The sequence below is a fragment of the Epinephelus lanceolatus genome, chromosome 8 (genome assembly GCF_041903045.1).
Source record: "Epinephelus lanceolatus isolate andai-2023 chromosome 8, ASM4190304v1, whole genome shotgun sequence".
Taxonomy (NCBI): domain Eukaryota; kingdom Metazoa; phylum Chordata; class Actinopteri; order Perciformes; family Serranidae; genus Epinephelus; species Epinephelus lanceolatus.
In genome coordinates, this window is record NC_135741.1 from 45,244,052 (window position 1) to 45,271,398 (window position 27,347).

At 43.9% G+C, this 27,347-nt stretch overlaps 1 protein-coding gene across 3 annotated transcripts in view; it reads left to right on the plus strand.

Moving 5' to 3' along the window:
* Positions 1-27,347, plus strand: part of clcn6 (chloride channel 6) — a 178,324-nt gene that overhangs the window by 93,409 nt on the left and 57,568 nt on the right. The window contains exon 23 of one of the 3 annotated variants that reach the window (XM_078170352.1): positions 25,020-26,877. The exons of 1 other annotated variant lie outside the window; for it this stretch is intronic. In XM_078170352.1, coding sequence (XP_078026478.1) covers positions 25,020-25,055 — 36 coding nt within the window. In that variant the 3' untranslated portion in view covers positions 25,056-26,877. Of the gene's footprint in view, positions 1-19,352; positions 26,878-27,347 lie in introns of those variants that run through there. One more of the 3 variants, XM_033629849.2, reaches the window with a different exon arrangement.

Here is a 27,347-nt window from a genome sequence, read left to right on the forward strand (position 1 = left end):
CAGCAATGACAAACAGAAATGATAGACTAACAACCAAACAGAAGCTATTGTGAATGGTGCACAAGGTCCAAAGTTTAAAGGGCCAGTGTGTAAAATGGGTTAAAAACAGTGACATCAGTGGTCAAATTCTAGATTGCAGGACTCACTCGCTCACCCCTCCCGTCGGGTAAATGACGGTGGCCTTGTAGGGACAAAAAGCCTTGTGCACAAGTTTTTCAGGAGTAGGTCTATCTAGCGACGAGGTGAATGTTTATTTAGAAATCTAAACCATGTTATGATATTGTAATGAATCCCTCACGAGCAGGAGACCAGAGGAGCGTTCGGGGAAAAGGCCAGTTTATTTGAGCACTCCAAAAACTCCGGTAACACTACAGGGGGTAAAAGACTCCGTCCCAAACTCTGACTCTTCTAGCATAACACACACACACTTCATACACACATACTCGTTTACCATTCCGAGTGGGGACCCCCTCCCCTCTCTGCTCCGCCAATCTCCAGCCCGCACACTGACTGACAGCGTAGCCGGTAAACAGAGCTCAGCTGTATATTTAGCCTAGCAATATCTCTGGACTATAGTAGCTGCAATGGACGACTTTGAACGCGATTTTGAAGAGTTTCTTGTAGTGGACACAGACCCAGAGCCATACCTGTTTGAGCCGAAGCATACAGATGAGGAACTCCATGTGTTTGATGCTGGGCGGGCGAGAAGAGAGGCTGAATGCACAGAATGGGATTCGGTGCTACTGCTACCATTGCTGGGGAGATATATCATCAGGAGGAAAAGTGCCGCAGAGAGTGCATCACAAGGAGTGAAGTTGCGTCTTCTTTTCCTCGCAGATGACGGTTCGGGTTCATTCTCTCCTGTTGCGTGGTAAGTGTGGTCCATTCGCAAACTTTATAACTAAAAAAACTTTTCACTACTCTCTATCGACGAACTACTAACACTCTCTGCTGTTTCCTCCTCCTCTTTCCTTCCTTCTGCTGTCTTCGTTGGTTCATTTATACACGCGAAACGCATTCTCTGGCTGGCTGGATTGTCTGCTCGGTCTGCCGTACATACATGGCAGTGCAAGATGGCAACCTCTCTAAAGCAAGACCCTTGCTATATATATATAAAATCATAATTATAAGGCTATGAAAACCAAACGAATTTTATTTTATAGCGATTATACACTTATATAAACATATTAATGGGTAGAATATTCAGATTCAGATTCAGATTGACAATAAACCATGCCAAATATTACACACTGGCCCTTTAAGAGAAAACGCACACCAAATACTCTTGAGGTGCTGATCACTGGAGGAAGATCAGTTGAAGAAAAAAGTGTTGCACACTCTGGCTCCACATGCAGTTTATTTAAATCAACGTTTCGGCCACATGGCCTTCTTCAAGATTTGCACTGATCACAGACAAAGGAAGGCTATATAGGTCAATTGGACCATGCCCTGATACTGATTAGCCAATCATATTTCCCCACTTGGGTGGAGTAACAAGAGGCCATTAAAAAAAATTTCAACAGTGACAAAAAAAAAAAATGACAAAAAAAAAAAAAAAAAAATCATCAGTTACAGCCAATCAAAGATATCATAAGATAAAGGAACCATTATATATTCTGCATTAAATTTTTTTATATCAATATATTTTTTACAATATCCACATTGCTTTATCAAAATTACCTTTAGACATGTAGATCAAGTTTAACATCAGTTCTAAATGAACATCATAAACAACTTAAACTAGATATCTAAAAATCTAAAACACAGGGGGGATTTACTTCAGAGAAAACATCTTAGGTCATAATCAATATTTAATCCATGAGGTGACAGGGTTTTCAGATGGTGGATCCAATAGTGTTCTCTTCTTGAGAGTAAGACATCCAAGTTTCCACCTCTAGGGGGGAGAGATACCTCTTCAATGCCGATATATCTTAGGGAGGAAATTGGATGATTAAATTCAACAAAATGAGCTGCTGCTGGATAATTCAGGTACTCCTTTGTTCGGCAATACGAGTTTTGAGCACTCTGCTAGTTTTTCCAACATATGACTTACCACAAGGGCAAGTGATAAGATAGATGACTGACTTTGTATGGCACGAAATAACTCCTTTTATGGAAATCTCTTTTCCTGTGTGAGGATGTTTAAAACTATTACAACGGTACGTATAATTACACTGACTACAACAGCCACAGCGATGGTTGCCTTGAGGGATAGGTGTTAAGTTCAGTTTTTCCTTATCCGCTGTGAGGGTCTTAAGGACAGAGGGATGTCGTATGCTGTAAAGCCCTGTGAGGCAAATTGTGATTTGTGATATTGGGCTTTATAAATAAAATTGAATTGAATTGAATTGAATTGTTAAGGTAGTTTGAGCTGGTATTGATTGGGGAGGAGGTAAATATGAGTGTATCAAGTGATCGCTCAGATTTTTACCTCTTTTATATACTATAAGAGGTTGTTTTTCAAATGCGTCATTAAATTGGTTATCAGATTCATGTACAGTACAGGCCAAAAGTTTGGACACACCTTCTCATTCAATGCGTTTTCTTTATTTTCATGACTATTTACATTGTAGATTCTCACTGGAGGCATCAAAACTATGAATGAACACATGTGGAGTTATGTACTTAACAAAAAAAGGTGAAATAACTGAAAACATGTTTTATATTCTAGTTTCTTCAAAACAGCCACCCTTTGCTCTGATTACTGCTTTGCACACTCTTGGCATTCTCTCAATGAGCTTCAAGAGGTAGTCACCTGAAATGGTTTCCACTTCACAGGTGTGCCTTATCAGGGTTAATTAGTGGAATTTCTTGCTTTATCAATGGGGTTGGGACCATCAGTTGTGTTGTGCAGAAGTCAGGTTAATACACAGCCGACAGCCCTATTGGACAACTGTTAAAATTCATATTATGGCAAGAACCAATCAGCTAACTAAAGAAAAACGAGTGGCCATCATTACTTTAAGAAATGAAGGTCAGTCAGTCCAGAAAATTGCAAAAACTTTAAATGTGTCCCCAAGTGGAGTCGCAAAAACCATCAAGCGCTACAACGAAACTGGCACACATGAGGACCGACCCAGGAAAGGAAGACCAAGAGTCACCTCTGCTTCTGAGGATAAGTTCATCCGAGTCACCAGCCTCAGAAATCGCAAGTTAACAGCAGCTCAGATCAGAGACCAGATGAATGCCACACAGAGTTCTAGCAGCAGACCCATCTCTAGAACAACTGTTAAGAGGAGACTGCGCCAATCAGGCCTTCATGGTCAAATAGCTGCTAGGAAACCACTGCTAAGGAGAGGCAACAAGCAGAAGAGATTTGTTTGGGCCAAGAAACACAAGGAATGGACATTAGACCAGTGGAAATCTGTGCTTTGGTCTGATGAGTCCAAATTTGACATCTTTGGTTCCAACCGCCGTGTCTTTGTGAGATGCAGAAAAGGTGAACGGATGGATTCCACATGCCTGGTTCCCACTGTGAAGCATGGAGGAGGAGGTGTGATGGTGTGGGGGTGTTTTGCTGGTGACACTGTTGGGGATTTATTCAAAATTGAAGGCACACTGAACCAGCATTGCTACCACAGCATCCTGCAGTGACATGCCATCCCGTCCGGTTTGCGTTTAGTTGGACGATCATTTATTTTTCAACAGAACAATGACCCCAAACACACCTCCAGGCTGTGTAAGGGCTATTTGACCAAGAAGGAGAGTGATGGAGTGCTGCGGCAGATGACCTGGCCTCCACAGTCACCGCACCTGAACCCAATCGAGATGGTTTGGGGTGAGCTGGACCGCAGAGTGAAGGCAAAGGGGCCAACAAGTGCTAAACACCTCTGGGAACTCCTTCAAGACTGTTGGAAAACCATTTCAGGTGACTACCTCTTGAAGCTCATGGAGAGAATGCCAAGAGTGTGCAAAGCAGTAATCAGAGCAAAGGGTGGCTATTTTGAAGAAACTAGAATATAAAACATGTTTTCAGTTATTTCACCTTTTTTTGTTAAGTACATAACTCCACATGTGTTCATTCATAGTTTTGATGCCTGCAGTGAGAATCTACAATGTAAATAGTCATGAAAATAAAGAAAACGCATTGAATGAGAAGGTGTGTCCAAACTTTTGGCCTGTACTGTATATACCAATATTTTGTTATTATCCCCTTTATCTGTTCTGTATCTTTAGAGTATTCAGTTGTAAACATTATACGGTCATGTGGTTTCACATTAGGTTTATTTTTTTAAGAGGTCCGATCTAGATTTATCTTCTGTTTTAGCAGCATCATTTAGGACAGAGTTTTTGTATCCTCTTTGTTGAAAGTTGTTTTTCATTTCAATCATGTTCCTGTCAAAGTCCTCTGTTTTCTGACAAATACGCTTTAATCTGCAAAACTGACTAAAAGGGGATACTATTTTTTAGTGGTAAAGGGTGATCAGAGTCTGCTCTTAGTAAGGTATTTCTAGCGGTAGATTTTCTAAACAGATCTGTATACAAGTGATTTTTTTTCTCTAATAATCCACAGATCTAGAAAACTGATGCAATTTTTGTCATGATCCATAGTAAATGACAAAAATTCAGAACATGAGTTGAGGTATGTAAAGACATACTCTAACTGGGTCTTGAACCCTTTAAACAGACAAAATATATCATCCAAATACCTCTTCTATAAGAATATATTGTCCTTGAAGTCATGATTAGAGTAAATAAATTTCTCTTCAAACAAACCCATATACAGGTTAGAGAATGATGGTGAAAAAGAACTACCCATGGGGACTCACTGTTTTTGTGTATAGAAGGTGTTTTGGAACATCCAGTAGTTGTGTTTTACAGTTAAATTAGACAACTCTAAGAGACATTCTTTTGAGGGACTTCCTATAAAATTGTGTTTTGAAAGGAAGTACTCCAGGGCCTCAATACCTACATCATGTGGTATGGATGTATACATAGCATTAACATCAAAAGACACCAAATACAGTTCTTCCTCTTCTGAGAGAGGTTCCATGGATTCTATTATGTTCACTATATGTCCTGTGTCCTTTGCGAAGGAAGGAAGGTTCTCAGCTAACGGTCTGATAAAGTTATCTACAAAAGTAGACAGATTAGAGGTAAGGGAGCCAATACTGGCAACAATAGGTCAGCCAGGTGGATGTTCTAGACTTTTATGTATTTTTGGTAGTGTATAAAAAGTAGGAATAATAGGGTGTTCAACCTTTAGAAAATCATAATCTTTTTTGGGGATTTCACCATTCTGAAATAGATTTTCAAGGGTTTCACGGACAATATTCTTAAAGGACTGGGTGGGATCCCCAGGAAGTTCATTATAATAAGTGTCATCTGAAAGTTGTCTCAGACACTCATTAATATAGTCAACTTTTTTCATGACCACTGTAGCACCCCCTTTATCTGCTTGTTTAATAATAATGGATTCATCTGACTCTAAGTCCTTAAGGGCAGCCATCTCTTGTTTAGTTAGATTTTTATTGGAGTTATGATGATGTTTATTCTTTAAAAGTTTGTCTACTAGTCTACAGTATGTCTCAATAGAGTTACTACGGTTAGAGGGAGGTACAAACATACTTTTGCCTCTAAAGCCTGTATTCTTATTTTCATTAGGTAATGTAGAACTAGGTGGTTGAGAACATTCATTTTCTAGTTGCTCAGAGGTGGATCTATTTTGTTTGAAAAACTCTTTTAGTCGTATATTTCTGAAAAACTTAAATAGATCTACCTTAATATCAAAATCTTTGACATGATTAGTAGGCACAAATGAGAGTCCTTTGTTTAACACAGAGAGATGGGATTCATTTAAAGACTTGCTAGATAGATTAAACACAGTCACTTCTTCAATTGATGGGCCCGGGAGCGGGTCCATGGTTTTTCTCTTCTTTCCACGTCGTGTACGGCCTTTTATCTCCCTTGGCCCTTTCTTCTGACTGACATGCCTGGCTGTTCTCTGGCTCGGTTGGATAAAAAACTGGAACTTGAGGCTGATGAGAGCTGGACATCAACAAACTGATTAGTTTGTTGATGTCCAGTAGGTCGTCTCTTGGGGCTGCGTTCAGGATTCCTCCAGTAGTAGATGTTGCCCTCACGTGCATCTTGCTTGTCCTTGTTGAATTTTTTTGATCTTCATTTCCTTAATCTCTTTAGAGAGCTTCTCCTTCATTTCTTCATTAGTTTTCAGAATATCATTGAATTTATCCTCATCTCTGATTGCTTGAGATAGAGACGTTTTTTCTCATCAATTGATTTGTCCAATTCTTCTAGGTCTTTTTTAAGTTGGTCAACCAGCAGGGTCATGAGGTCAAAAGCACATTTATTTAAGATGGCACACCAGCGTTCGCAGAATTCTTCTGTCTTTTTGCCCAACATGGGTTCCTTCTGCCATCTCAGGCCTCTGGGAATGACTCCTTGTCTAATGTAATCACTGAGTGATTGCATGCAGGTGGGTTTTGACCCGGCGTTTGGAGAGGTTAAGCAGTTCATTAGAGTCTTCTGCAGGGTGTGGCACTGACTGATCAAACAAAGACTCACTGCAGATGATATCTTCTCTTTGGCGTTGGCTGAATTCAAAAGATCCTTGATGAATTTGGCCCGGATCTGACAGTTCTGTCGACTATAAGATAGACATCTTGGAGCTCTTTTCTTCTGGGTGCAGTATTCGGAAAATAATATACAAATTTTAAGAGAAAACGCACACCAAATACTCTTGAGGTGCTGATCACTGGAGGAAGATCAGTAGAAGAAAAAAATGTCGCACACTCTGGCTCCATATGCAGTTTATTTAAATCAATGTTTCGGCCACGTGGCCTTCTTCAAGATTTGCACTGATCACAGACAAAGGAAGGCTATATAGGTCAATTGGACCACGCCCTGATACTGATTAGCCAATCATATTTCCCCACTTGGGAGGAGAAACTAGGTCCAAAGACCATGGGTGTCTATATGTTAAACATAGTAAAAGGTCAGCAAGGATCAAACTGAAATAAAAGGTCAAAAGACCAAACAAATAGTAAGATCATCGAAGACCAACTTAAATAGAATGTTGAAAAGAAAATAAGGTCCGATAACTAAATAGAAATTGAAGTCAGCAATGACGAATGGAAATTAATGGTCTTGTGACCGAACAGAAAATACCATGAATGGTGAGGTCCTAGTGACCCTGGGAGTCTATGTATAGAACACAATAAAGGTCAGCGAAGACCAAACTGAAATAAAAGGTCAAAAGACCAAACAGAAATTGAAATCATTAAAGACCAATTTAAAAAAAAATGTAGAACAGAAAAAGTCCTAGGACCAGACAGAAATTAAGTCAGCCATGACAAACAGAAATTATGGTTCGACGACTGAACAAAAATTACTGTAAAAAAGCATGAGGTCCCGCAGACCATGGGGGCACAGCGTGAGCGTTTTAATAGGCATTCATGAATGGAGTCACACACATACAACCGCATGAACAGTCAGTCAGAGAGTGAGTGCCTAGCAAGTCCTCTAGCCCTGCTATCTTTATAGTTTCCAAAACACATGCACATCAATAGTCAAAATATGTGGCGCCTTGACATTCCTAAGACACAACATCTCTTGAGACTAACAAGAACACTTTGTTGTTGGAGCCTCTCTGGCTCGTAACCTTTAACCTACTTCCATTAGGCCTCTGCTATATCTAACACTGCTATCACAGTAGAGGTTAAATGAGCAACACATATCATTAGGTTAGAAGTTCAGTTTCATCAAAACAAGTAACCTTATACAACACATTATAGGTTAAATATGTTTAAATACCAGAATTTTCCATCACAGGACCAACTGAAAAACAACAACAAATGAATATATTCGTGAGTACTTTGCTAATCTGCTAATAGTAGAAGCAGGATCTGCTGTGGCAGTTATTGCAACTGTTGAGATTTTGAGACCTTGCTATTTGATGAACAATTATTTGATGTCCAATAAAGGCATAAAGACTACCAACACTTAAATTTAAACACTACATGCATCTTTTCCAACAATTAGTAGACAGAGATTATAATTGCCCTATTAGATATAGTGGGTCTTTCATGATAAATGTTCTGCCACCATATGGATGAGTGTCACAAAAAGGATAAGAGATTACATGAGCATTTTTGAGAGTATACTGGCAGGCTGCATCTCTCTGTAAGCAGTAAGACAAATGGGCACCCTGGATCACTACTATATGGCAAACAGAACATCTGTAGAGCAGAACTGCAAACTGTGTATGAGAGGGCAACCATGCAGCAATCTTGCTGAGGTCAAAATGAGTAACCAACTCCTATGAATGCCCTTAATGATGCGAGCTATAAGGAAATAGTCAACAGCAGGGGCCTGACGCTGCAGTCGCTTGGGGGTCGGGGTTCGGTGGGGGCTCGTTGGGTTTCCTTGGGGCCCACCTGGCCCGCTGCCCATGGGCTTTGGGGGCCTCGCGGCACCGGGGTCTGGTTGGCACCACCTTCTAGCCCCTCTCATCCATCCCTCCGGCCTTCGGGCCAGGCCTACACTGGCCTGGCCTCCTAAACCACATTTAGTTCACCTACCACACATTTCACAGTTTTAACGCACCACATACATTCACTCTTCGAGGTGCAGACCACTGATGGATTGGGGGGCTTCACGATGGGGCAGGCTATGGGACAGTGGTGTCCTGTAGCCCTCCATGCTGCCCCCTGGCCCATTCTCATCTGTCCTCCAATTTTAAAGCACCACACACACACCTACATCTTGGGGGACAGATGGGAACAGGTTACAGGTGCCTTATGGCTACACAGGCTGCAGGTCAGCAGTGTGCTGTAGCCATCAGCCTTGCCCCCACCTGTCTCCTATGTCCCTCAATTTTAATGCACCACATCACATTTATGGGCACTCACATTCACACTCACGGTGTAGGGTTAATGATTCTCCGTCAGGGATCGGAGAATCACAGTAAGAGGGGGGGTGGTGGGTCAACACACACTGTAGATACGCATGGTATGGCTCGTGGGACCCGGCCCTCTTGGGCTGTGAGTTGGAGCCAGGGAGCCCATTTACATCATGGTGGTGTCGCTGGATTCCCGGCGTGGGGGGGGTCCTGTGGCCCTGTGGCGGTTTGGGGGGGGGGGGGGTCTGCGTTGGGCAGCGGGTGGGCAGGCCTTCCTGCCCTGCCCATCTGGGGTGTGTCTCTGGCTCTCTGGGGGTGCTGGCCATTGCCGCCCCAGGTCCTAGGGCCTGCGTGGTGTCCTGCGGCCTCTGCAGCTCCCTGGGCGTGGGGTCTGGGCGCTCCTGCGGCCTTGGGGTGCCTCGCCGCCCGCCTTCTCCCGCGGGGCTGGGACATTGGCCCTGGTCCCTGCTGATGGTTTTCATAAACACACTGGGAGGGTTCAAATACACGCATGCATGTTCGATACTTCAGCTCCGTGACGCATCGCAAAGAACCGATGGGAACACTCAAAAGGGGCTCAGTTGCTGCTCAAACCTACCACACTGCGCTGGCAACTCTTCTCCACAATCGGGCTCTCCTCCACCACCAGGACTCTCACATTTCTGGTGTTCAGTATAGACTTCTCTCTTTTTTTTCTTCTTTTTTTTCTCTTTATTATACATTTATTTGTTTATTTTTGGTAATCTGTGTGGAGCACAACAACCTCAAGGCCACAATACATCAGCTACACTGCCTGTTTCTCCTCTGTTTTTTTTTTTTTTTTGTATGTTTGTTTATTTGTTTGTTTCCCTCAATCCCCCCTGTTTGTCCCTTACTTTCCCCTTGACACACTACGGTGTATCACAGCCCTCTCTGGCTCGTATTAGGAAGTTTTTCCAATAAAGGCTGATAGGCTAGTCTCCAGGGAGGGTGGGTGACGGTCACAACCACACACAGTATGGGTATAAAATACTTGACTGCAAGATTAACAGTGCATCAATCTTCATAAAAAGCTTACACCCTTTAGTGGCGCTAAGCTACAAAGACTAATGCAGACAGGTTTAAAAAAAAAAAAAAAAAAGGAAAAGGTCAACTGATTAGAGGCTGCCCCACGGGTCTGCTCTACATGACAGACCGAAGTACGTTCCAGAAACTGAGTCACGGATGACATCAGAGAATCACATAAAATTAGTGAGTCTGTGGTGGATTTAATATGTAAAACATTGCCCAAAATTACAGATAATTATTCACAACTTTGAGCTATTATTACCAGAACCATCAGGGATGTGATGAACACTGCACTGCAGTCAGTCTGAAAATGTGGCAATTATAAAACAGCAGCCAGCAATGAAAGAAAAACAGTAAGTAGGCATGAATTTAAGCAATCGATAAATAAAATTTCACTGAAATTGCATCTAAATGATTTCGTGAGATATACATAAGTGATTGATTGATTGATTGATTGATTGATCCATTTCTTAAAGTACATATTAATTAACCATTGTGGAGGACGCCCGAGACTTGCCCCTCCAATGCCATGTGAGAGATACAGGCCCTACTAAGAATGTTTTGAATTTTCATCGACTAAAACTATGAAAGATAAAAAAAATGTGACTAAAACCAAATAGCATTTTTCGTCTCAAGACTAAGACCAAATCTTAAGTAGCTGTCAACATTAAAACTGCTCTTCCCATCTATCTGTCTCTCAAACACACACGCACACCTTGGAGGGCACCTCAGTGCCACATCCCATGAATCTTTTTGTGTTAATTTATATCCACTACAAACGCTATTAAAGGCGCTATATGTAAGAATGTGGCCAAAACGGTTACTGCACTCAAATTCAAAATACTGCCGCGAGTCATGTCCCACCACCCCCCCCCCACCACCCCTACAGATTCGAGGTTGCTGGACAGCGGCACGCTGGAGACTGATTTGTTTGCCCACAGGCGGCTGCCGTGGCAGGGCCGCGTCGCCGCATCCTTGATTTTCGGTTTTCCAGCGGACCGTTCAAGCAAGTCCGGCTTCTCTGCTGCTAACGCTGCTGCCGGGATACAGCTCATGAGGAGCCGGCTGCTAATGCTATGTACCGGGACACTGGTTTTTTTTTTTTTTTTTTTTTATACTTGTCTGCATTGGTTTTCATAGCTTAGCGCCACTAAAGGGTGTAAGCTTCTTGTGAAGATTGATGCACTGTTAATCTTGCAGTCAAGTATTTAATACCCATAATGCGTGGTTGTGACCGTCACCCACCCTCCCTGGAGACTAGCCTATCAGCCTTTATTGGAAAAACTTCCTAATATGAGTCAGAGAGGGCCGTGATACACCAAAGTGTGTCAGGGGGAAAGTAAGGAAACAAGCAAGGGGGAGGGGGCAGGTGCTTAAGTCCTGAGTTATATAGTGACAGTGCATGCGGAGAAGAAGGAGGAAAAACAAACAAATAAACAAACAAACGAAAAAAAAAAACAGGGGAGAAACAGGCAGTGTAGCTGATGTATTGTGGCCTTGAGGTGGTTGTGCTCCATGCAGATTATCTAAAATAAACATATACATGTCTGCTATACTGTACTGAAAAACAAAAACAAAAGAGAAGTCTATACTGAACACCAAAAATGTGAGAGTCTTGGTGGAGGGGGAAAGCCCAATTGCAGAGAAGAGTTGTCAGCGCGGTGTGGTAGGTTTGAGAAGCAAGTGGGCCCCTTTGGAGTGATCCCATCGGTTCTTTGCGATGCATCACGGAGCTGAAGTATCGAACATGCATGTGTGTATTTGAACCCTCCCAATGTGTTTATGAAAACCATCACCAGGGTCCAGGGCCAGCCCTGCGGGGGAAGGGGGGCGGTATGGCACCCCAAGACCGCGGGAGCGCCCAGACCCCAAGACCAGGGAGCTGCAGAGGCTGCAGGACACCACGCAGGCCCAAGGACCCAGGGCGGCGGAGGCCGGCACCCCCAGAGAGCCAGAGACACACCCCAGACAGGCGGGGCAGGAGGGCCCGCCCACCCACCGCCCGACGCGAACCACCCAGGGACCGCCCCCAACCCAAGGAGCCAGGCGCGGGGGCCCGGCACCGCCCCCGGGGAGAGAACCAGCACCGCACCGGACGGGCCCGCACCAGGCGCCGGCCACCAGCAGACGCCGGACCGGACAGTAATGAGAGCCCACCCAGGCCCGGGCGGACGAGGGAGGCAAGGAGGCGGTGATACTGCAAGGCATATGTCCCCGGCGCATCAGGAACCAGGGGACCGCGAAGGGCCACCCGCCCGAACCCCCCAGGGCGGGCCCCCACCAACACACAGGAGAGAGCGGACCGCCACGAGCAGTCAATCCCCCATCGGGACCCCATAGCAGAGGGCCCATAAACCACAGCCGGTCAGGAGGCAGAACCCCGGCAGGAACCCATAGAGCCCCCAGGGCGCCACCCGGCCCACCCGCCACAGGGCCACAGGACCCCCCAGACACCGGGAACCCAGCCAAACCACCATGATGTAAATGGGCTCCCTGGCTCCAACCCTCAGCCCAGGAGGGCCGGGCCCCACTAGCCACGCCATGCGTATCTACAGTGTGTGTAAACCCACCACCCCCCCTCTTACTATGATTCTCCGATCCCTGACGGAGAAACATTAACCCTACACCGTGAATGTGAATGTGAGTGCCCATAAGTGTGATGTGGTGCATTAAAATTGAGGGACATAGGAGACAGGTGGGGGCAAGGCTGATGGCTACAGCACACTGCTGTCCTGCAGCCCGTGCAGCCATAAGGCACCTGGAACCTGTTCCCATCTGTCCCCCAAGATGTAGGTGTATGTGGTGCTTTAAAATTGGAGAACAGATAAGGATGGGCCGGGGGGCAGCATGGAGGGCTACCGGACACCACTGTCCCATAGTCTGCCCCATTATGAAGCCCCCCAATCCATCCGTGGTCTGCACCTCGAAGAGTGAGTGTATGTGGTGCATTAAAACTGTGCAATGTGTGGTGAGTGAACTAAATGTGGTTTAGGAGGCCAGGCCAGTGTAGGCCCGGCCCGAGGGCTGGAGGGATGGATGGGAGGGGCTAGGAGGTGGCACCAACCAGACCCCGGCGCCGTGAGGCCCCCAGCGCCCATGGACAGCGGGCCAGGCGGGCCCCAAGGAAACCCAACGGGCCCCCACCTAACCCCGCCCCCCTGGCAACTGCAGCGTTGGGCCCCCGCAGTGGTCCCGACCTGGGCCACACCGCCCACAGCAAATCGGCCCCCAGCAGAAGGACAAGGCCCGCCACCAGGGTGCACGGACGACGGGCCCCACCCAGCCCCCCCGAACCCCGCAGGAGCACAGACCAACCCGCAACCCCGCCAGTACCCCCCAGACCGCCACAGACCCAAAGCCGGACCCCCAGCCCATCCGACCCGCCCCCTACCGGCGGCCGCACACCAACGGGCAGGCCCACACTGCGCTGCACCAGAACACCCCCCGCGGGCAGCACCCAGCCCCCACGCCAGGCCCCGCAACCCAGGGGAGGACCCCGGGCCCACCCGAGGCCGGGAGAGAGGAGCAGGGAGGGACGGGGAGAGGGGGGAGGGAGGAGGGAGGGGGAAGGGCAGGAGCGGAGCGAAGGGGAGGGGAGGAGGAGCCCACCCACCCCGCACCACCAGGGGCGGAAACAGCCCCCCAGGGGGGACCGGCCACGCCGCCCCAGGCCCAGGGAGCACGAGGAGACCCGGCCCCCCCCCAGGCACACAGGGCAAGCAGTCCAGTCCGCCCGGCCCCGCAATCCCCCACAGAGCCGGGGAGCAGGCCCGGATTCAAGGGGAAGAAGGTGCACCTAACACATGCTTAAGACCTTGAGTTCTGATGAACCGCTGTGGTGTATTGTGGTGAGAGAGATAGAGGGATTAGGGGTTACATCATTAACAGAGACACGTTACATATTACACAACAGTCTTTCTTGAGTTGTAATATTTATATGTACAGGTGGCATATGCTCACAGGCTGAGTGGCACTATACAGACACGTTTAGTGAGTGAATAAATGGTGACCATTTTTCTGTAAAGTATGTTAATTGGTTTCTGTGGCCAGCAGATATTTTCTCCAGCGAAATATGTTCTACAAGGAGATTCAGCCAATGGTTGATGTTGAGGGTCTGTTTATCTTTCCAGTTGACTAGGACTGTTTTCTTGGCGGTGGCGAGAGCTACAAGAAGAGAGTTGCAGTGGCTGTTTGGGAGGTCAATTGTCATCAGGTCACCAATTAAGCACAGGTTGGGAGATAATGGGATCCTGCAGTCCAAAATGGAGGAGAGTTTTTGGGTGACTGTAGACCAGAAGTGCTGGACGGGTGAACATAACCACAGTGCATGAAAGTAGGTGTCTGCAGTGTTCTGAGTACACTGAGTGCATGTGCCAGATTGACTAAAGCCCATTCTATTCATCTTTTGTTGGGTGATGTGTGTTCTGTGGAGTACTTTAAATTGGATAAGTTGTATATTAGTGTGTCTTGTCATCTTAAATGTATTTTTGCATATCTGAGTCCAGAAGTCAGGGTCCGGTGATACACCCAGTTCTTTTTCCCATTTTAAAGTTGGTAAATGTATAGAACTGGTCCTTGACAGTAATTTATAAATCTTAGAAAGGTTCTTCTTATTACTCGGAGAAAGCTTTGTAATATGTTTGACAAATTCTTGTGGCTGCAAAGTGTCCTGAGGCGCTGGAATTCTCCTCTTGATTGTTTTTATCAATTGTAAATATTGTAGAAAATTGCCATTTCTTATTTCAAAAGTTTGAAATAAGTTTGTGTATGTCATAAGTATATTGTCTTGGAAAAGGTGATGGAGATGAGTTACTCCCTTCATCTCCCATGTGCTAAAATGGAGAGGTGTTTTGTTAATTTCAAAATCCGGGTTGTGCCAAATTGGAGAGAGCAAGCAAGGTTCTATCGGAGAGTTTGTGATTTCTAGTGTTTTCCACCAGGCTGATAAGGTAGAAGCAATCATTGGGTTCTTAAAACAGTTATGACGTCTGAGTGTAGTGGTGATAAACGGGAGGTCAGAGAGTTTTATATTGTTGCAGTCCGCCTGTTCTAGTTCGAGCCAGGAGTTGTAGTCTTCGTTAGGATATAACCATTTCAGTAGGTACTGTAGCTGGTTAGCTAAATAGTAATGTTTAAAGTTAGGAGCGTCCAATCCCCCTTCTAATTTGTTTTTCTGAAGGGTGCTTAGGCTAATTTTTGCTGTTTTGTTCTTGGAGTAGAATTTTATAATTGCAGAATCTAATGACAGGAACTATTTTGATGTGGGTGTGAATGGAATCATGGAAAAAAAAATAGTTAATTTGGGGTAGAATTTTCATCTTAACTGTGGCTATTCGTCCCAGGAGGGAGATGGGAAGATTGTTCCAGCGCTTCAGGTCACCACAGATCTTATCTAGCAGCGGGCTAAAGTTCAGGTCGACCAGGTCTGATAGTTTGGGTGAAATATTTATGCCAAGATATCTTATGTTGCCCGCAGGGAGAGAAAATTTTTGGTCTGCAGGATTCCAAGAGTTCTCCGTTATTGGCATTATTGTCGATTTGGACCAGTTGATGGAGTAGTCCGAAAGTTTAGAAAAATGTGTTATGAGATTAAATACTTCATGTAAAGATGATTTCGGTTCTTGTAGATAAAGTAAAATGTCGTCGGCATATAGATTAATTTTATGCTCTGAATTGGCGGAATGGATACCTATGATCTTGCTGTTCTCACGGACTGCCATAGCCAATGGTTCGATGAATATTGCAAACAGTAGAGGCGAGAGTGGGCACCCTTGTCTGGTTCCTCTCTGCAAAATGAAGCTTTTAGATGTGATCCCGTTGGTGGTGACTGTGGCCTTTGGGGAATTGTATAAGGCTGATACCCACTGGATAAATGACTCTCCAAAGCCAAAACCACTCAGGGTGGCAAATAGGAAGGACCAGTTGACCTTGTCGAAGGCTTTTTCTGCATCAAGTGACAAAATAATTGCTTTTGTATTAACGCGTTGTGCTTTACTTATCAGATTAAGAACTCTTCTGACATTATTGCTTGAGTGTCTGCCATTAATGAAGCCCGTTTGATCATTATGAATTATTGATGCGATTATTTTCTCCAGTCTAGAAGCAAGTGCCTTTGAGATAATTTTGATATCACTGTTGATTAGTGATAGAGGACGGTAGCTAGAAGGAAGTGTGGGGTCTTTGTCTGGCTTTAGTAATAATTTGATTGCTGCTGTATTCATGTGAGGTCTTATACCTCCGTTCTTTTTGATCTCTGTCACTGTCCTGATGAAAAGTGGTGCTAATATTGTCCAGAAATGTTTTATAAATTTGGCAGGAAAGCCGTCTGGACCTGGTGCCTTACCTGTTGGCATTTTGTCTAATGCGCTCTGCAGGTCATTAATAGTCAGGGGGGCGTCTAACATATTTCTGTGTTCCGTGGATAACTGAGGTAAATTTAGGTTATCGAGAAAAGCCTGAATATCTTCTGGGTTTGGATTGTTTACTGTTGAATATAAGTTATGGTAGAAAGAATAGAAAATCTGATTGATCTCCTGAGGAGATTGTGTATAATTTCCGGACGGCCCCTGGATTGTTGGTATCAGAGATTTTTCTTTATTGCGTTGGAGCTGATTAGCCAAAAATTTTCCTGATTTGTTGCTGTGTTCAAAATTATTATATCTTAGTTGTTGTATGATGAATTCAGTTTTCTTTGATAGAATATTGTCCAGTTGCGATTTTGTACACTGTAATTGGGTCCATAATTGATCACTTGGATTGTTTGCATATTCCTGTGTTAGTTGTTTAATTTTTTCCTCAATGTTTTTTTCTGCTTGCAATTCCTTTTTCTTCTTGTAGGAGGAGTATGATATAATTTTTCCTCTGATTACTGCGTTCCCAGTTTCCCATATTAAAGATGGAGATAAAGTTGGAGAATCATTGTCTTCAAGAAAGTTTGCCCACTCCCGTCTCACCATTTTGTCAAAGTCTGGGTCTTTGAGTAAAGAGATATTAAAGCGCCATGTTGGGGGCCGTTTATGGATGGTTTCTATTTGCAGATTGAGTGATATTGGTGCATGGTCGCTGATAATGATCGGGTGTATTTTTGTGGTAATTTTTTGTGAGATGGAGTTATTTAAGAGAAAAAAGTCAATTCTTGAAAATGAGCGATGCACAGGAGAGAAGAAAGTATATTCCCTCTTCGATGGGTATTTGAGTCTCCAGCCATCGCCAAGCCCAATATCATCCATGTATTCCTGTATTACCTTAGCCGATTGTGATTGCTTTGTGTGTACTGAGTTGCTAGATCGGTCTAATGAAGCATTTAGGATTGTGTTAAAGTCTCCTCCAATTATAGTTGTCGAGCTGTCTGATAGGTTAGATAGTAAAGAGAAGATTGTGTGAAAGAAGGCTGGATCATCATTATTAGGGGCATACAGATTAACGATTGTATATAATTTGTTAAAGATTGTTGCCTGAACAATGATGTAGCGGCCTTCTGGGTCTGTTACCGTGCTGTTTAAAGTAAATGGTAGTCTCTTGTGGACCATGATAGAGACACCTCTTTGTCTGTTGTTATAGCAGGATGAAAAAATTTGATTAAAATTTGGATCTTTAAGAGATTTTTCTTCTGACTTTAGCAAGTGGGTTTCTTGTAGGAGAAAAATATCTGTTTTCAATCTTGTGACAAAGTCCATCACTTTAATTTTTTTCGCCTGTGAGCGGATGCCATGTACATTCCAGGAAACCAAGTTTAGGTGTGACATTGACAAAGTGGGGGTTTTATCATACTGTGTGTGGGTATGGAGAATGATCTGTGTGTGTTTCTATGTGAGTTTCTATCTGCATGGATTTTGCATGAGTATATGTAATTGTTAAGTGTATGTATTACAGTCAACCGATGTGTCATGGTGAAGCATCGCAGGGTTATGGAGCAGAGCATTAGAATATATACAAGCATGTTCAACAACCAGAAGCGCCTGTGCCTTGAGGTATTTACAAACCTGAAAAAACAAAGGGATTACATGGAGTGTATTTGTGTGTGGGGTTAGGGAGGGGGAGTGAGTGAGAGGGATAGGGGGAGGGAGGGGGGGGGGACATGATGGAGGGAAAAAAATAGAGAAGTAAAGGGAGAATGCTGGGTGGGGTATGTGAAGTGTACATTCACACCCTGTGAGATTTTTTTTTTTTTTCCTTTTTTCCTTTTCAATAAGTCAGTGTTGTGTTCATTATACATATATATATATATATATACATATACATACATATATATACACATACATATACACACATACACATACACACATACATATATACATACACACACATACACATACATCATACACACACATATATATATACATATATATATATATATATATATATATATATATATATATATATATACATACATACATACATATCCATATAACCACATGTACATACATATACATCTGCATATATACATATATACATATATATATACCAGGGCCGCATGATTAATTGCATTGCAATCGCAGGAATGCTTAATTATCTGTTGCAGGAGAAATGTGTACCGGGACACTGCTAACACTGCTGCGGGAACACAGCTCATGAGGAGCCGGCTGCTAATGCTATGTACTGGGACACTGCTAATGCTGCTTGCCGTGCTGCTGTAGCTCAATCGTAACTTTAACTGATGCTGAGACTCTACTGACTGCGTGACTGGTAGACGGCGGTGGGTGGCGCAACAGGCCAAAACACAAATTCAAAACATAAACATGATTTGCGGACCGTAAAGTTTTTTTTTAATGCGAATATTCTGGCTGTACTATTGTTGTCAGCGAGATCAGTTTGTTATATGAACATTATTCCTTAGTCTCTGTGACATATTAGGAGGATTTTATGACTATTTGCTTTATATTTCTTACATATAGCTCCTTTAAATATGGCAGGTTGTTTGGTGTTCCCTCCCTGCAGAAGGCCCTTAACTTCAAAACTTTTAGTTTTTTAAATGTTTAGAGTCCAGTGCTCCACCCTCATTAGACTTTAATTGAGGCATTCTTGACTTAATCCTCTCAGCTTTTTTCAGTTCAATTCAGTTTTATTCATTAAGCCCAATATCACAAAATACAGTTTGTCATGTTGTTGTTCTTCTTCTGGTACTTTTTTCTCTACTTCTTCAGGTGTGCAGTCTCATGCCCTGTTATAGGGGATTACAGGGCATTTCCCTATGCTAATTAGGATCAACTGCCACATGCTTTCAATAAAGACTTTCCTCAGGACCTTTCCTCAGGACCGTTCTTCAGAGCAAATATAAGGGGAAAAAAAAACCTTAAGAAGATACTTGAAAATGAGGCCCAGTGTTTTGATAATGACATACAAGGGAAAACCCCCGATGAGAACGTTGTGTTGTTGTCTTACATGCCGTGACTTATGTTGTGTCTGGCCTAACTCTTTTTTTATTATTATCTGCCATCTCTTTCAGATTGTTGGAATAATCACAAGACATAATTTAACCCACGAGTTCCTTGGGGCTAAACTGCGACAGCACTGCATCACTATCTGACCCAACTCTGGACATTCTGCCATCCTTCCAGCCCAGCCTTTGTTTAGCCTGGTCCTGAGCCTTTGTCTCTGTCCATTCCTAACAGCATGCACACACTCTCTGTGGTACAGTTCTCCATTAAGTGAAACTGTTCAGTTGTATTTCACTCAAGTCTTACATTTTCAGTTAGTGAATTGTCAGCTCACCTCCAGCCTAGCCTAGGATCCACCGCTTCAGTGGCAGGACTGGAAGCATAGACTAGGTATACTGCAACAGAACCATATTTGACTTTACCATGTTGATCTGTACAGAAAAAAGTTTTACATGACACAAATATTACCCAAACTATCCATATTGAGGGCTGATAATTCATTGCTGTGCATTCAGGCTGTGAGCAACAGGACTGAGGAGTTGCTCCCCTCTGACACAGGAACATTACGCCAGATTTCCACTGGATGCGTGTCCGTTGCAGAACGGCAGTGCTGGTTATCCGCTGCGTGCTCCGCCGTCCATCAATACCCACCGGCTGCGTTTGTTGTGCGGTGCAGTGCAGCTCCGCCGGAAGACATCTCGGTGCAGTGCCATGATTAATATCTCCTCGTCCATGGTGTTCACGGGGTGAAATGACGTCTGAAAACCTCTGACCTGTTGACTTCAGGCCTGCCTCTGCCCATTATGTAGTTTTTAAGGTGTAGTGCAGGGAAATATGATCCGCCGTGAACACTATGTACTTTATTTTGAAAATTAACCGGATGTTTTATTGTGTCTCTGTGCACGACTTCCTGCCCCGCACGATCTGCTCTGTGCTGAATTGCTGTGTTGTGCTCCGGCGTCCGGCAAAAATAGAAGTCCTGCGTATCTGTTGCGGAGGGCTCCAGAGTGCTGGAGCTGAGACTGAGCCGGAACGCAGCACAGCCGCAGCTGGTGGAAACACACACATTGACTAGAATGGAATCCTATCGGCTCCGCTGCCGAGCCGGAGCGCAGACGCAACCAACACGCATCTGGTGGAAATTGGCCTTTAGAGGGTCTGACAGCATTAAACTTAAAACATCAGCCATCCCAGAAATATTTTGGTGACTCCAAGATTATTAGAACTTCACTCAACTCCTCATGCTGAAGCCAGAAAAAGTTGTGCTCTCCCCGTCCATGCACCAAATAATTTAGTTTTTATCAAATGTTATCATAAATGATCAAACTGATAATAATACAAGTACCTTTCTTTTAATAGGGTGAGCAAGATACCTTTGCTAGCAGCAGCTCACACTAGCTTGTTGATTGTCCCATCATGAATCATATTCATTTAATTCCTGCTTTAAGTTCCATTTTCCTCCCTGCTTGTCCAGAAAAAAACTTGATGACAACTGAAAAGAAGTATTCAGTGACTGAAGCAGGCCTGGTGCTGAGCTCACTGGCCGCTGTTTCTGCTGGTTAGAGACACAATTTACAAATCAGAGTTTTCTAAGCAGAATTCCTGATGAAGAAGTCATTTTCTTAGTCATTGCTACAGGACTACATCCATCCAAAATGCACCAGAACAATGGCTTAAAAATAGCAGTGAATTTGAATGACATTGATGCAGCTGTACAGGTGACTTTTACTATCACAGCTTCTATAACTCCACTGCAGATGGCATTGGTAGGGCTGATATTTCAAAGATTTCATGTTGTTCAGCATGTTTCACCTAGTATTAACATAAATTTCAGTTGTCGGAACACAAGTGAACAGCAGAGGCACATCGCCATCATGCGTCTCCAGCTGACCGCACATTCAGATTTTATTACTGCCCATGTCACTTATGCTAGAAATTTAAGGACCCCACGCAATGTTATTATGACCACACTTTCGCTGACATGCTTGCTAGTCACATTAGCAATAGTGACGGTACAGCTTAAGATATTGCTGTGAGCAGAATTCAACACGTCTACTTCCATAGTCCCAAACCATGGATGGTCATGCAACACTTTGTCCACCTTGTCATAAAATAAGTACATTAATGAGCATTAGCACGCTGTCACCAAAACAACTGAGACATGTATAGTTGCATCCACACTGCATTTGCAGCCTACACGACAAGCCCCTACAACGCCCACCTCCAGTCCAAGACAACCGTCACCAACGTGACGGTTATTTGAACCGTGATACAACGCAACACTGAAGTGAATAAATATGAGGCCAAATGTAGCAATAATCTGGTTTATTATTTATTATGCATCAATATGTGATCACCTTAAGCCCAATTCAGACCAAAATTTGTGATTGAAAACAGGCAACAGTTTGCAATGCACCGTTCTGCTGTGTTCTAAAAACCTGTTGGTTCACACCAGTGCATCTGGATGAGACGGTGTATCATCTCTATGCAACAACTCTCTGTACTCCGGTTCTGATTTCCAGCTTTGCAGGCTTATTTTGTGGCTGAATATAATTTGTAGCTTATTAAAATATGAATGAAAATAGCGATACTAAGATACTGGCTACAGTTACATTTGTAGTAGTGATGAAACGGCAAAAAACAGAAACAAAATGAGCATCAGATGGACTGTTTTAATAATCAGTACGCCACAATAATAACAATAATATTACACAATAATAACCAGCACCAATTAATCAGTCAATGAGAATGTGTGTGTGGGCAGGGCATAAGCACATACAGTAGGCAGCAGCAGTGACCCACCGTCCAACACCAGCGCACCTTGAGGATGGAACAGAGGGCTCAGCGGGGACGGAGCACCCTCTGCAGCAAGCAAAAATACTGTCTGCGGCTATTTTGACCTGACCAGTGGACCTCACTACAAGCCGATTGGCTGTTGAAACAGATGACATGCTTTGTGATCTAAAACCAGCTGCTGGCAAGTGACCAGTTGAGTTAAGGCCAAAACACACCGGCGGCATCATATGACGGCGGCGTCATTGACGCAAGTCAAGTGCTGCCCCCAACACACACAAAAAGCGTCGCGCTGTGGGGCGTCAACCGGATTTCTATTGCACACTCCAGTCCGCGGGAGCTGGGAAGTACAAAATAGCGCTTTTTCAAGGGCGGCGACGCTGGAAAAATAGGACAATAGCGTAAAGTGCCGCGGCGCAGCACATCAACGCGCGTCGAGCCGCCGCCGGTGTGGGTTTGTAAATAGAAAATAATGGGGGCAGCTGTTTTGACGCGCGTCGTACAGTGCCGGTGTGTTTTGGCCTTTACAGATGACACCATAGCCCCGTTTTCACCAAACACTCTTGGTATAGTACCTTTGGAACCAAAAGTAACCCTTCAGACATGTTAAGTAGACCCCAGGTCTGTTCAGTGTGTCTACCATGAACAGTTCTCTTTAATGCAGGGGTGGTTGTTGTCACTCACTGCTTTGTCCAGCATTTGCTGTATTTCCTCATCACCGGTGACACAGGGGATCCGGTTTGGGGACCTCAGAATTGCATCTCTGCTTTTCGCAGATGATGTGGTTCTGTTGACTCCATCACACCATGACCTCCAGTATGCACTGGGGCGTTTTGCAGCCGAATGTGAAGCAGTTGGGATGAGAGTCAGCACCTCCAAGTCTGAGGCCATGGTCCTCTGTCGGAAACCGGTGGATTGCCCTCTCCATGTTGGGAGAGAGTTACTGCCTCAAGTGAGGGAGTTCAAGTATCTTGGGGTCTTGTTCACAAGTGAGGGTAGAATGGAGTGTGAGATGGATCAGCGGGTCGGCGCGGCTTCTGCAGTGATGTGGGCGCTGCATCGGTCCGTCATGGTGAAGAGGGAGCTGAGCCGGAAAGCAAAGCTTTCGATTTACTGGTCCATCTACGTCCCAACCCTCACCTATGGTCATAAACTCTAGGTAGTGACCGAAAGAATGAGATCGCAGTTTCCTCCGTGGGGTAGCTCCTCACCCTAGAGATAGGGTGAGGAGCTCGGTCATCCAGAGGGAGTCCGGAGTAGAGCCACTGCTCCTTCGCGTTGAAAGGGGTCAGTTGAGGTGGTTTGGGCATCTTACTATGATGCCTCCTGGGCGCCTCCCGCTGGAGGTGTCCCGGGCACGTCCCACTGGTAGGAGGCCCCGGGGCAGGCCCAGAACACGCTGGAGGGATTACATATCTTGTCTGGCCTGGGAACACCTTGGGGTCCCCCAGGAGGAGCTGGAAAGCGTTGCCGGGGAGAGGGATGTCTGGGGTGCTTTGCTCAGCCTGATGCCCCTACAACCCGGCACTGGATAAGCAGATGAAAATGGATGGATGAATGGACGGTGACACAGGGGGAGGTCTGCACCTCCTTTATTGTCCACAGAACAAGGTTGCATGCCAACATTTTCAGAACAAAATAGAACAGACTGCAGTGAGAGTGTCTCTCGATGGGATATTTAAAAATAGCAGGTTTGTGTATTTAGTCCTTCTTATTGTGCATTCACACCAAAAGCGTCATGAGCATCATAAGCGGCCGGCAGCCATTCATTTTCAATGTATGCTTGCTACAAAGGGCGTCTGGAGTGTCGGTGGCAGCAAGCAGCGCGATGCCAGCGACCGGAGTGTCACTGTGAAGTTGAGAGAAGCTCAACTTTATGCAAATGAGCAGCACCGGCGGCGAAGCAGCAGCCTATTGCAGACCGTGAATATTCTCAAGGCGGAACAGTGAAAGAAAGAAAGAAAGAAAGAAAGAAAGAAAGAGATCTTCTGCAGCGCAGCTTGAAAGCCCCGCCCCTTGGCAGCCTTCTGCAAGCCCTGCCAGAGCTGCCAGGCAGCGCAATGCCAGCGACCTGAGCAACTGCTTGCGCTCATGAAGCTTTTGGTGTGAATGCACAGTTAGGCAAGCACAGGGGTTTAGTGTTGCCATAGAAACATCGCTCCACAATGTTTTTTTCCTCCAAATGAGGATAAGAATATATGCAGTTCATATATCATCTGGTAAGAATAATATATATCTTTAATCACTTGAGATACAGTCATTACTAAATGTGTAAGTCATCCAAGAGAGACAAAAAAAACTAATGGAATGGTCAAAATTGTCATATTGAAATTTAAGCTTTAAGCGTAAGCTGATGGACTAACGTCATCAGCTCATGCATTGAGTAACATTACAAGTAAATGTTCCACCTTAAAAGTTGTCGGCAGTCAGCCCAGTGAGTTATTATGTTTTCTCAGTCTACAGCTGCTGCAAGAGGCAGCAAAACATCCTTTCATTTTATAGCCCTGAGCAAGAGTAACCATCCGCTATTAACCAGTCAGTGGATTGCAGTGTTTCTAGCTCCGCCTTTTAGTACTAGATCTGTGTGCTAGGTACGCCACCAGAGGGGTTACCAAAAATGAAGACGGTAAGGAAGGTTCTATTGGTACCATCCACAACTTTTCACAGTGGAAACAGAAAAACAGAGTACCAATCTGAACTGTACCATAGTGGAGTGCTTGGTGGAAACAAGGCTTATCAGCCGGTTTTTGATGAGCTGAGACCGGAACTTTTCTCTGCAACGTTCTAAAACGGTTTTGTCTCATCGCAAATCTTTGGTCTGAACTGAGCTTTATAGGTAACAAGATGTAACCCTTACCATTACCCTTCCCCTAACCTTAACCTTCTCTCTTTTAACCTAAAACTTCATTGCTAGCTAAATGCTAACTTACCATTTTCTTCAGGGTTTTGCATCTGGACCAATGATTGGAGGGGGCTGATCGCATAGGTGTGGTGGGCGAGTCATGGAACTGTTACAGCCACAGCGATACCTACTCAAAACAAGCACCAAGTCCTGCACTTATGGCATTGTTCTTGTCAGGGACACTTCAGGATGCATTGGCATTTACACTACAAAATATATGTTATCAAATATATCTGCATGCACAAGTGTTTTTAGTGATCATATCACAATGTGTCTTGGTGATAGTTTACACTTGTGTTAACCACTGACCACTTGTGATTGCATCACCAAAGACACATGTTAATACCAGTTATAAATAGGTTCAGTCTGCAATTATCTCTTCAAATTCATCATTCTCAGCGCATTTCCTGTTGTCATTGCCTGCTGTGCTTATACACTGTCTATCTTACACATTGCATGCCCTGTTGTCCTGTCAGTTTTTCTCTTTAACACAAAATGGAGAAAACTAGCAACCTGTGCAGAACAGACACTAATCATGAACCATTCGAAAATAAATCTAAAGAGGCATTTTGATTTCGACACAATAAATGGAAAATTCTTAGACAAAGGTTTCTTCATCTTAGATTAGTTAGTTTGAAAACGTGAAAGCAAACTACCTGAGTGAAATATTACTTACAAAGGTTTCCTTGCTACCTTTATGACAGAATGTTTCTTTGAAGTTTTGATCATTCTTTATCATTGTTGTCACTGTAGCACTTTTATTTTTGACTGTTGTCTGTACATTTCTGTTTACTGTGTAAGTAACTGGAATATATGCACTAAAGCAGGCTGAAATCCCGTCACGGCCTGCCACTGAACTAGACCTCAGTAGTTCTAAGAAGAGTTTTTTCTCAGTGACCATTTCAGTTCATTCCAAGTTGGACATACAGTAGCATTTGTAACCATTCTAACCACAGTAAATACATTAGCATCGTTCTGCATTCATGATATGGAGTATTATTTTCACTGTCATTCAGTTAGTTTAGTGTAGACTGTGTTGGGGCTAACAGGACTGTATGTTTGACAGTTTGGGATTATGTAGACTGTGTGATTCTTGTTATGTCAGGGAATTTCTAAACCACAAAATCCTGTTTTAATAAAAGTAATGCGTAAAATATTTTATGTTAGTCCTCTGCTATCAAGTTTTCAGCAATATAGTATGGTTTTGGTCCATTGTTCTAGTATATTGTTTCATTGCCCTAAAAGGGACTAAAAATGTGACATGGCACAAAGGCAAGTTAGAGGAAGTGGAATTGTACCTATGGTGATGGACATAAAGTCCATGGGCTTTCAGGTTGATTGATTGTTAGCAACCATGACAGCGCATATATGTACATCAAACATTCCTGTTTTGTGTGTTGTTTTTGCTTTATGTTTTATTTAAGAGATTATTTTTATACAATTTTATTTGTATGATTTGCTGCCTGTGCTGTGAATGGTTCACTGTCATTTAATTGCATTTCTAAATGGTTAACATTGTTTATAGTCAAGGCATTGCTCCCTTGTTGTTGTTGAAAATTATTATTTTATGTTATCCAATCCATTCTAAATACTACACATGGCATGGTAGGTGGTGTGCAGAGTATGAGATAAAGAGAAACAGTGGACTGTACATGGCCTACTGTGAAGCCAGACCTGAGGGACTGTTTGCCAGATACTTTCTGTTTCCTATGACTGATGCATAGATCTAGGCAGTGCCCCGTGCTTGCTCAGGAATTTGTAGTTTCTACAAATGTGGAGAACTGGCACATGGCAAAAAAAGCTACAGCCATGGAACCAAAAAAAAAGCAAAGGGACCTCTGTCTTGTGCCTTTATTATTGTTCAATTAAAAGTCCTTCTGTTTAATCAAACATACAAATTGTGTCTGTATTTTTTTTCATGCTTCCACACCAGTGATAGCCATGGCTGGAAGCATTGTTTTTCGGGTTGTCTGTCCGGAAGTACTCAAGAATACCCCGAGGGAATTTTGGCACAAACATTCACTTGGACTCAAAGATAAACTGATTAGCTTTTGATGGTCATAGGTCAAAGGTCAAGTCTATGTGACCTCATCTGTCTCATGATTGTGAATGTGATGCCTCAAGAATACCCTGTGGGAATTTCTTTAGATTTGACACAAACGTCCACTTGGACTGAAGAATAAACTGATTAGAATTTTGTGGTTGAAGGTCAAAGATAATACAAAATATGTTTTTGGCTATAAGAATTCTTATGTTAATTGTGACAAAATTTCATACAAATGTCTAAGTGGATAAAATAGTAGCAAAGTAGGGACAGATTATATCCAAAAGGTCAAAGATCAGTTTCACTGTGACATCATAATGTTTT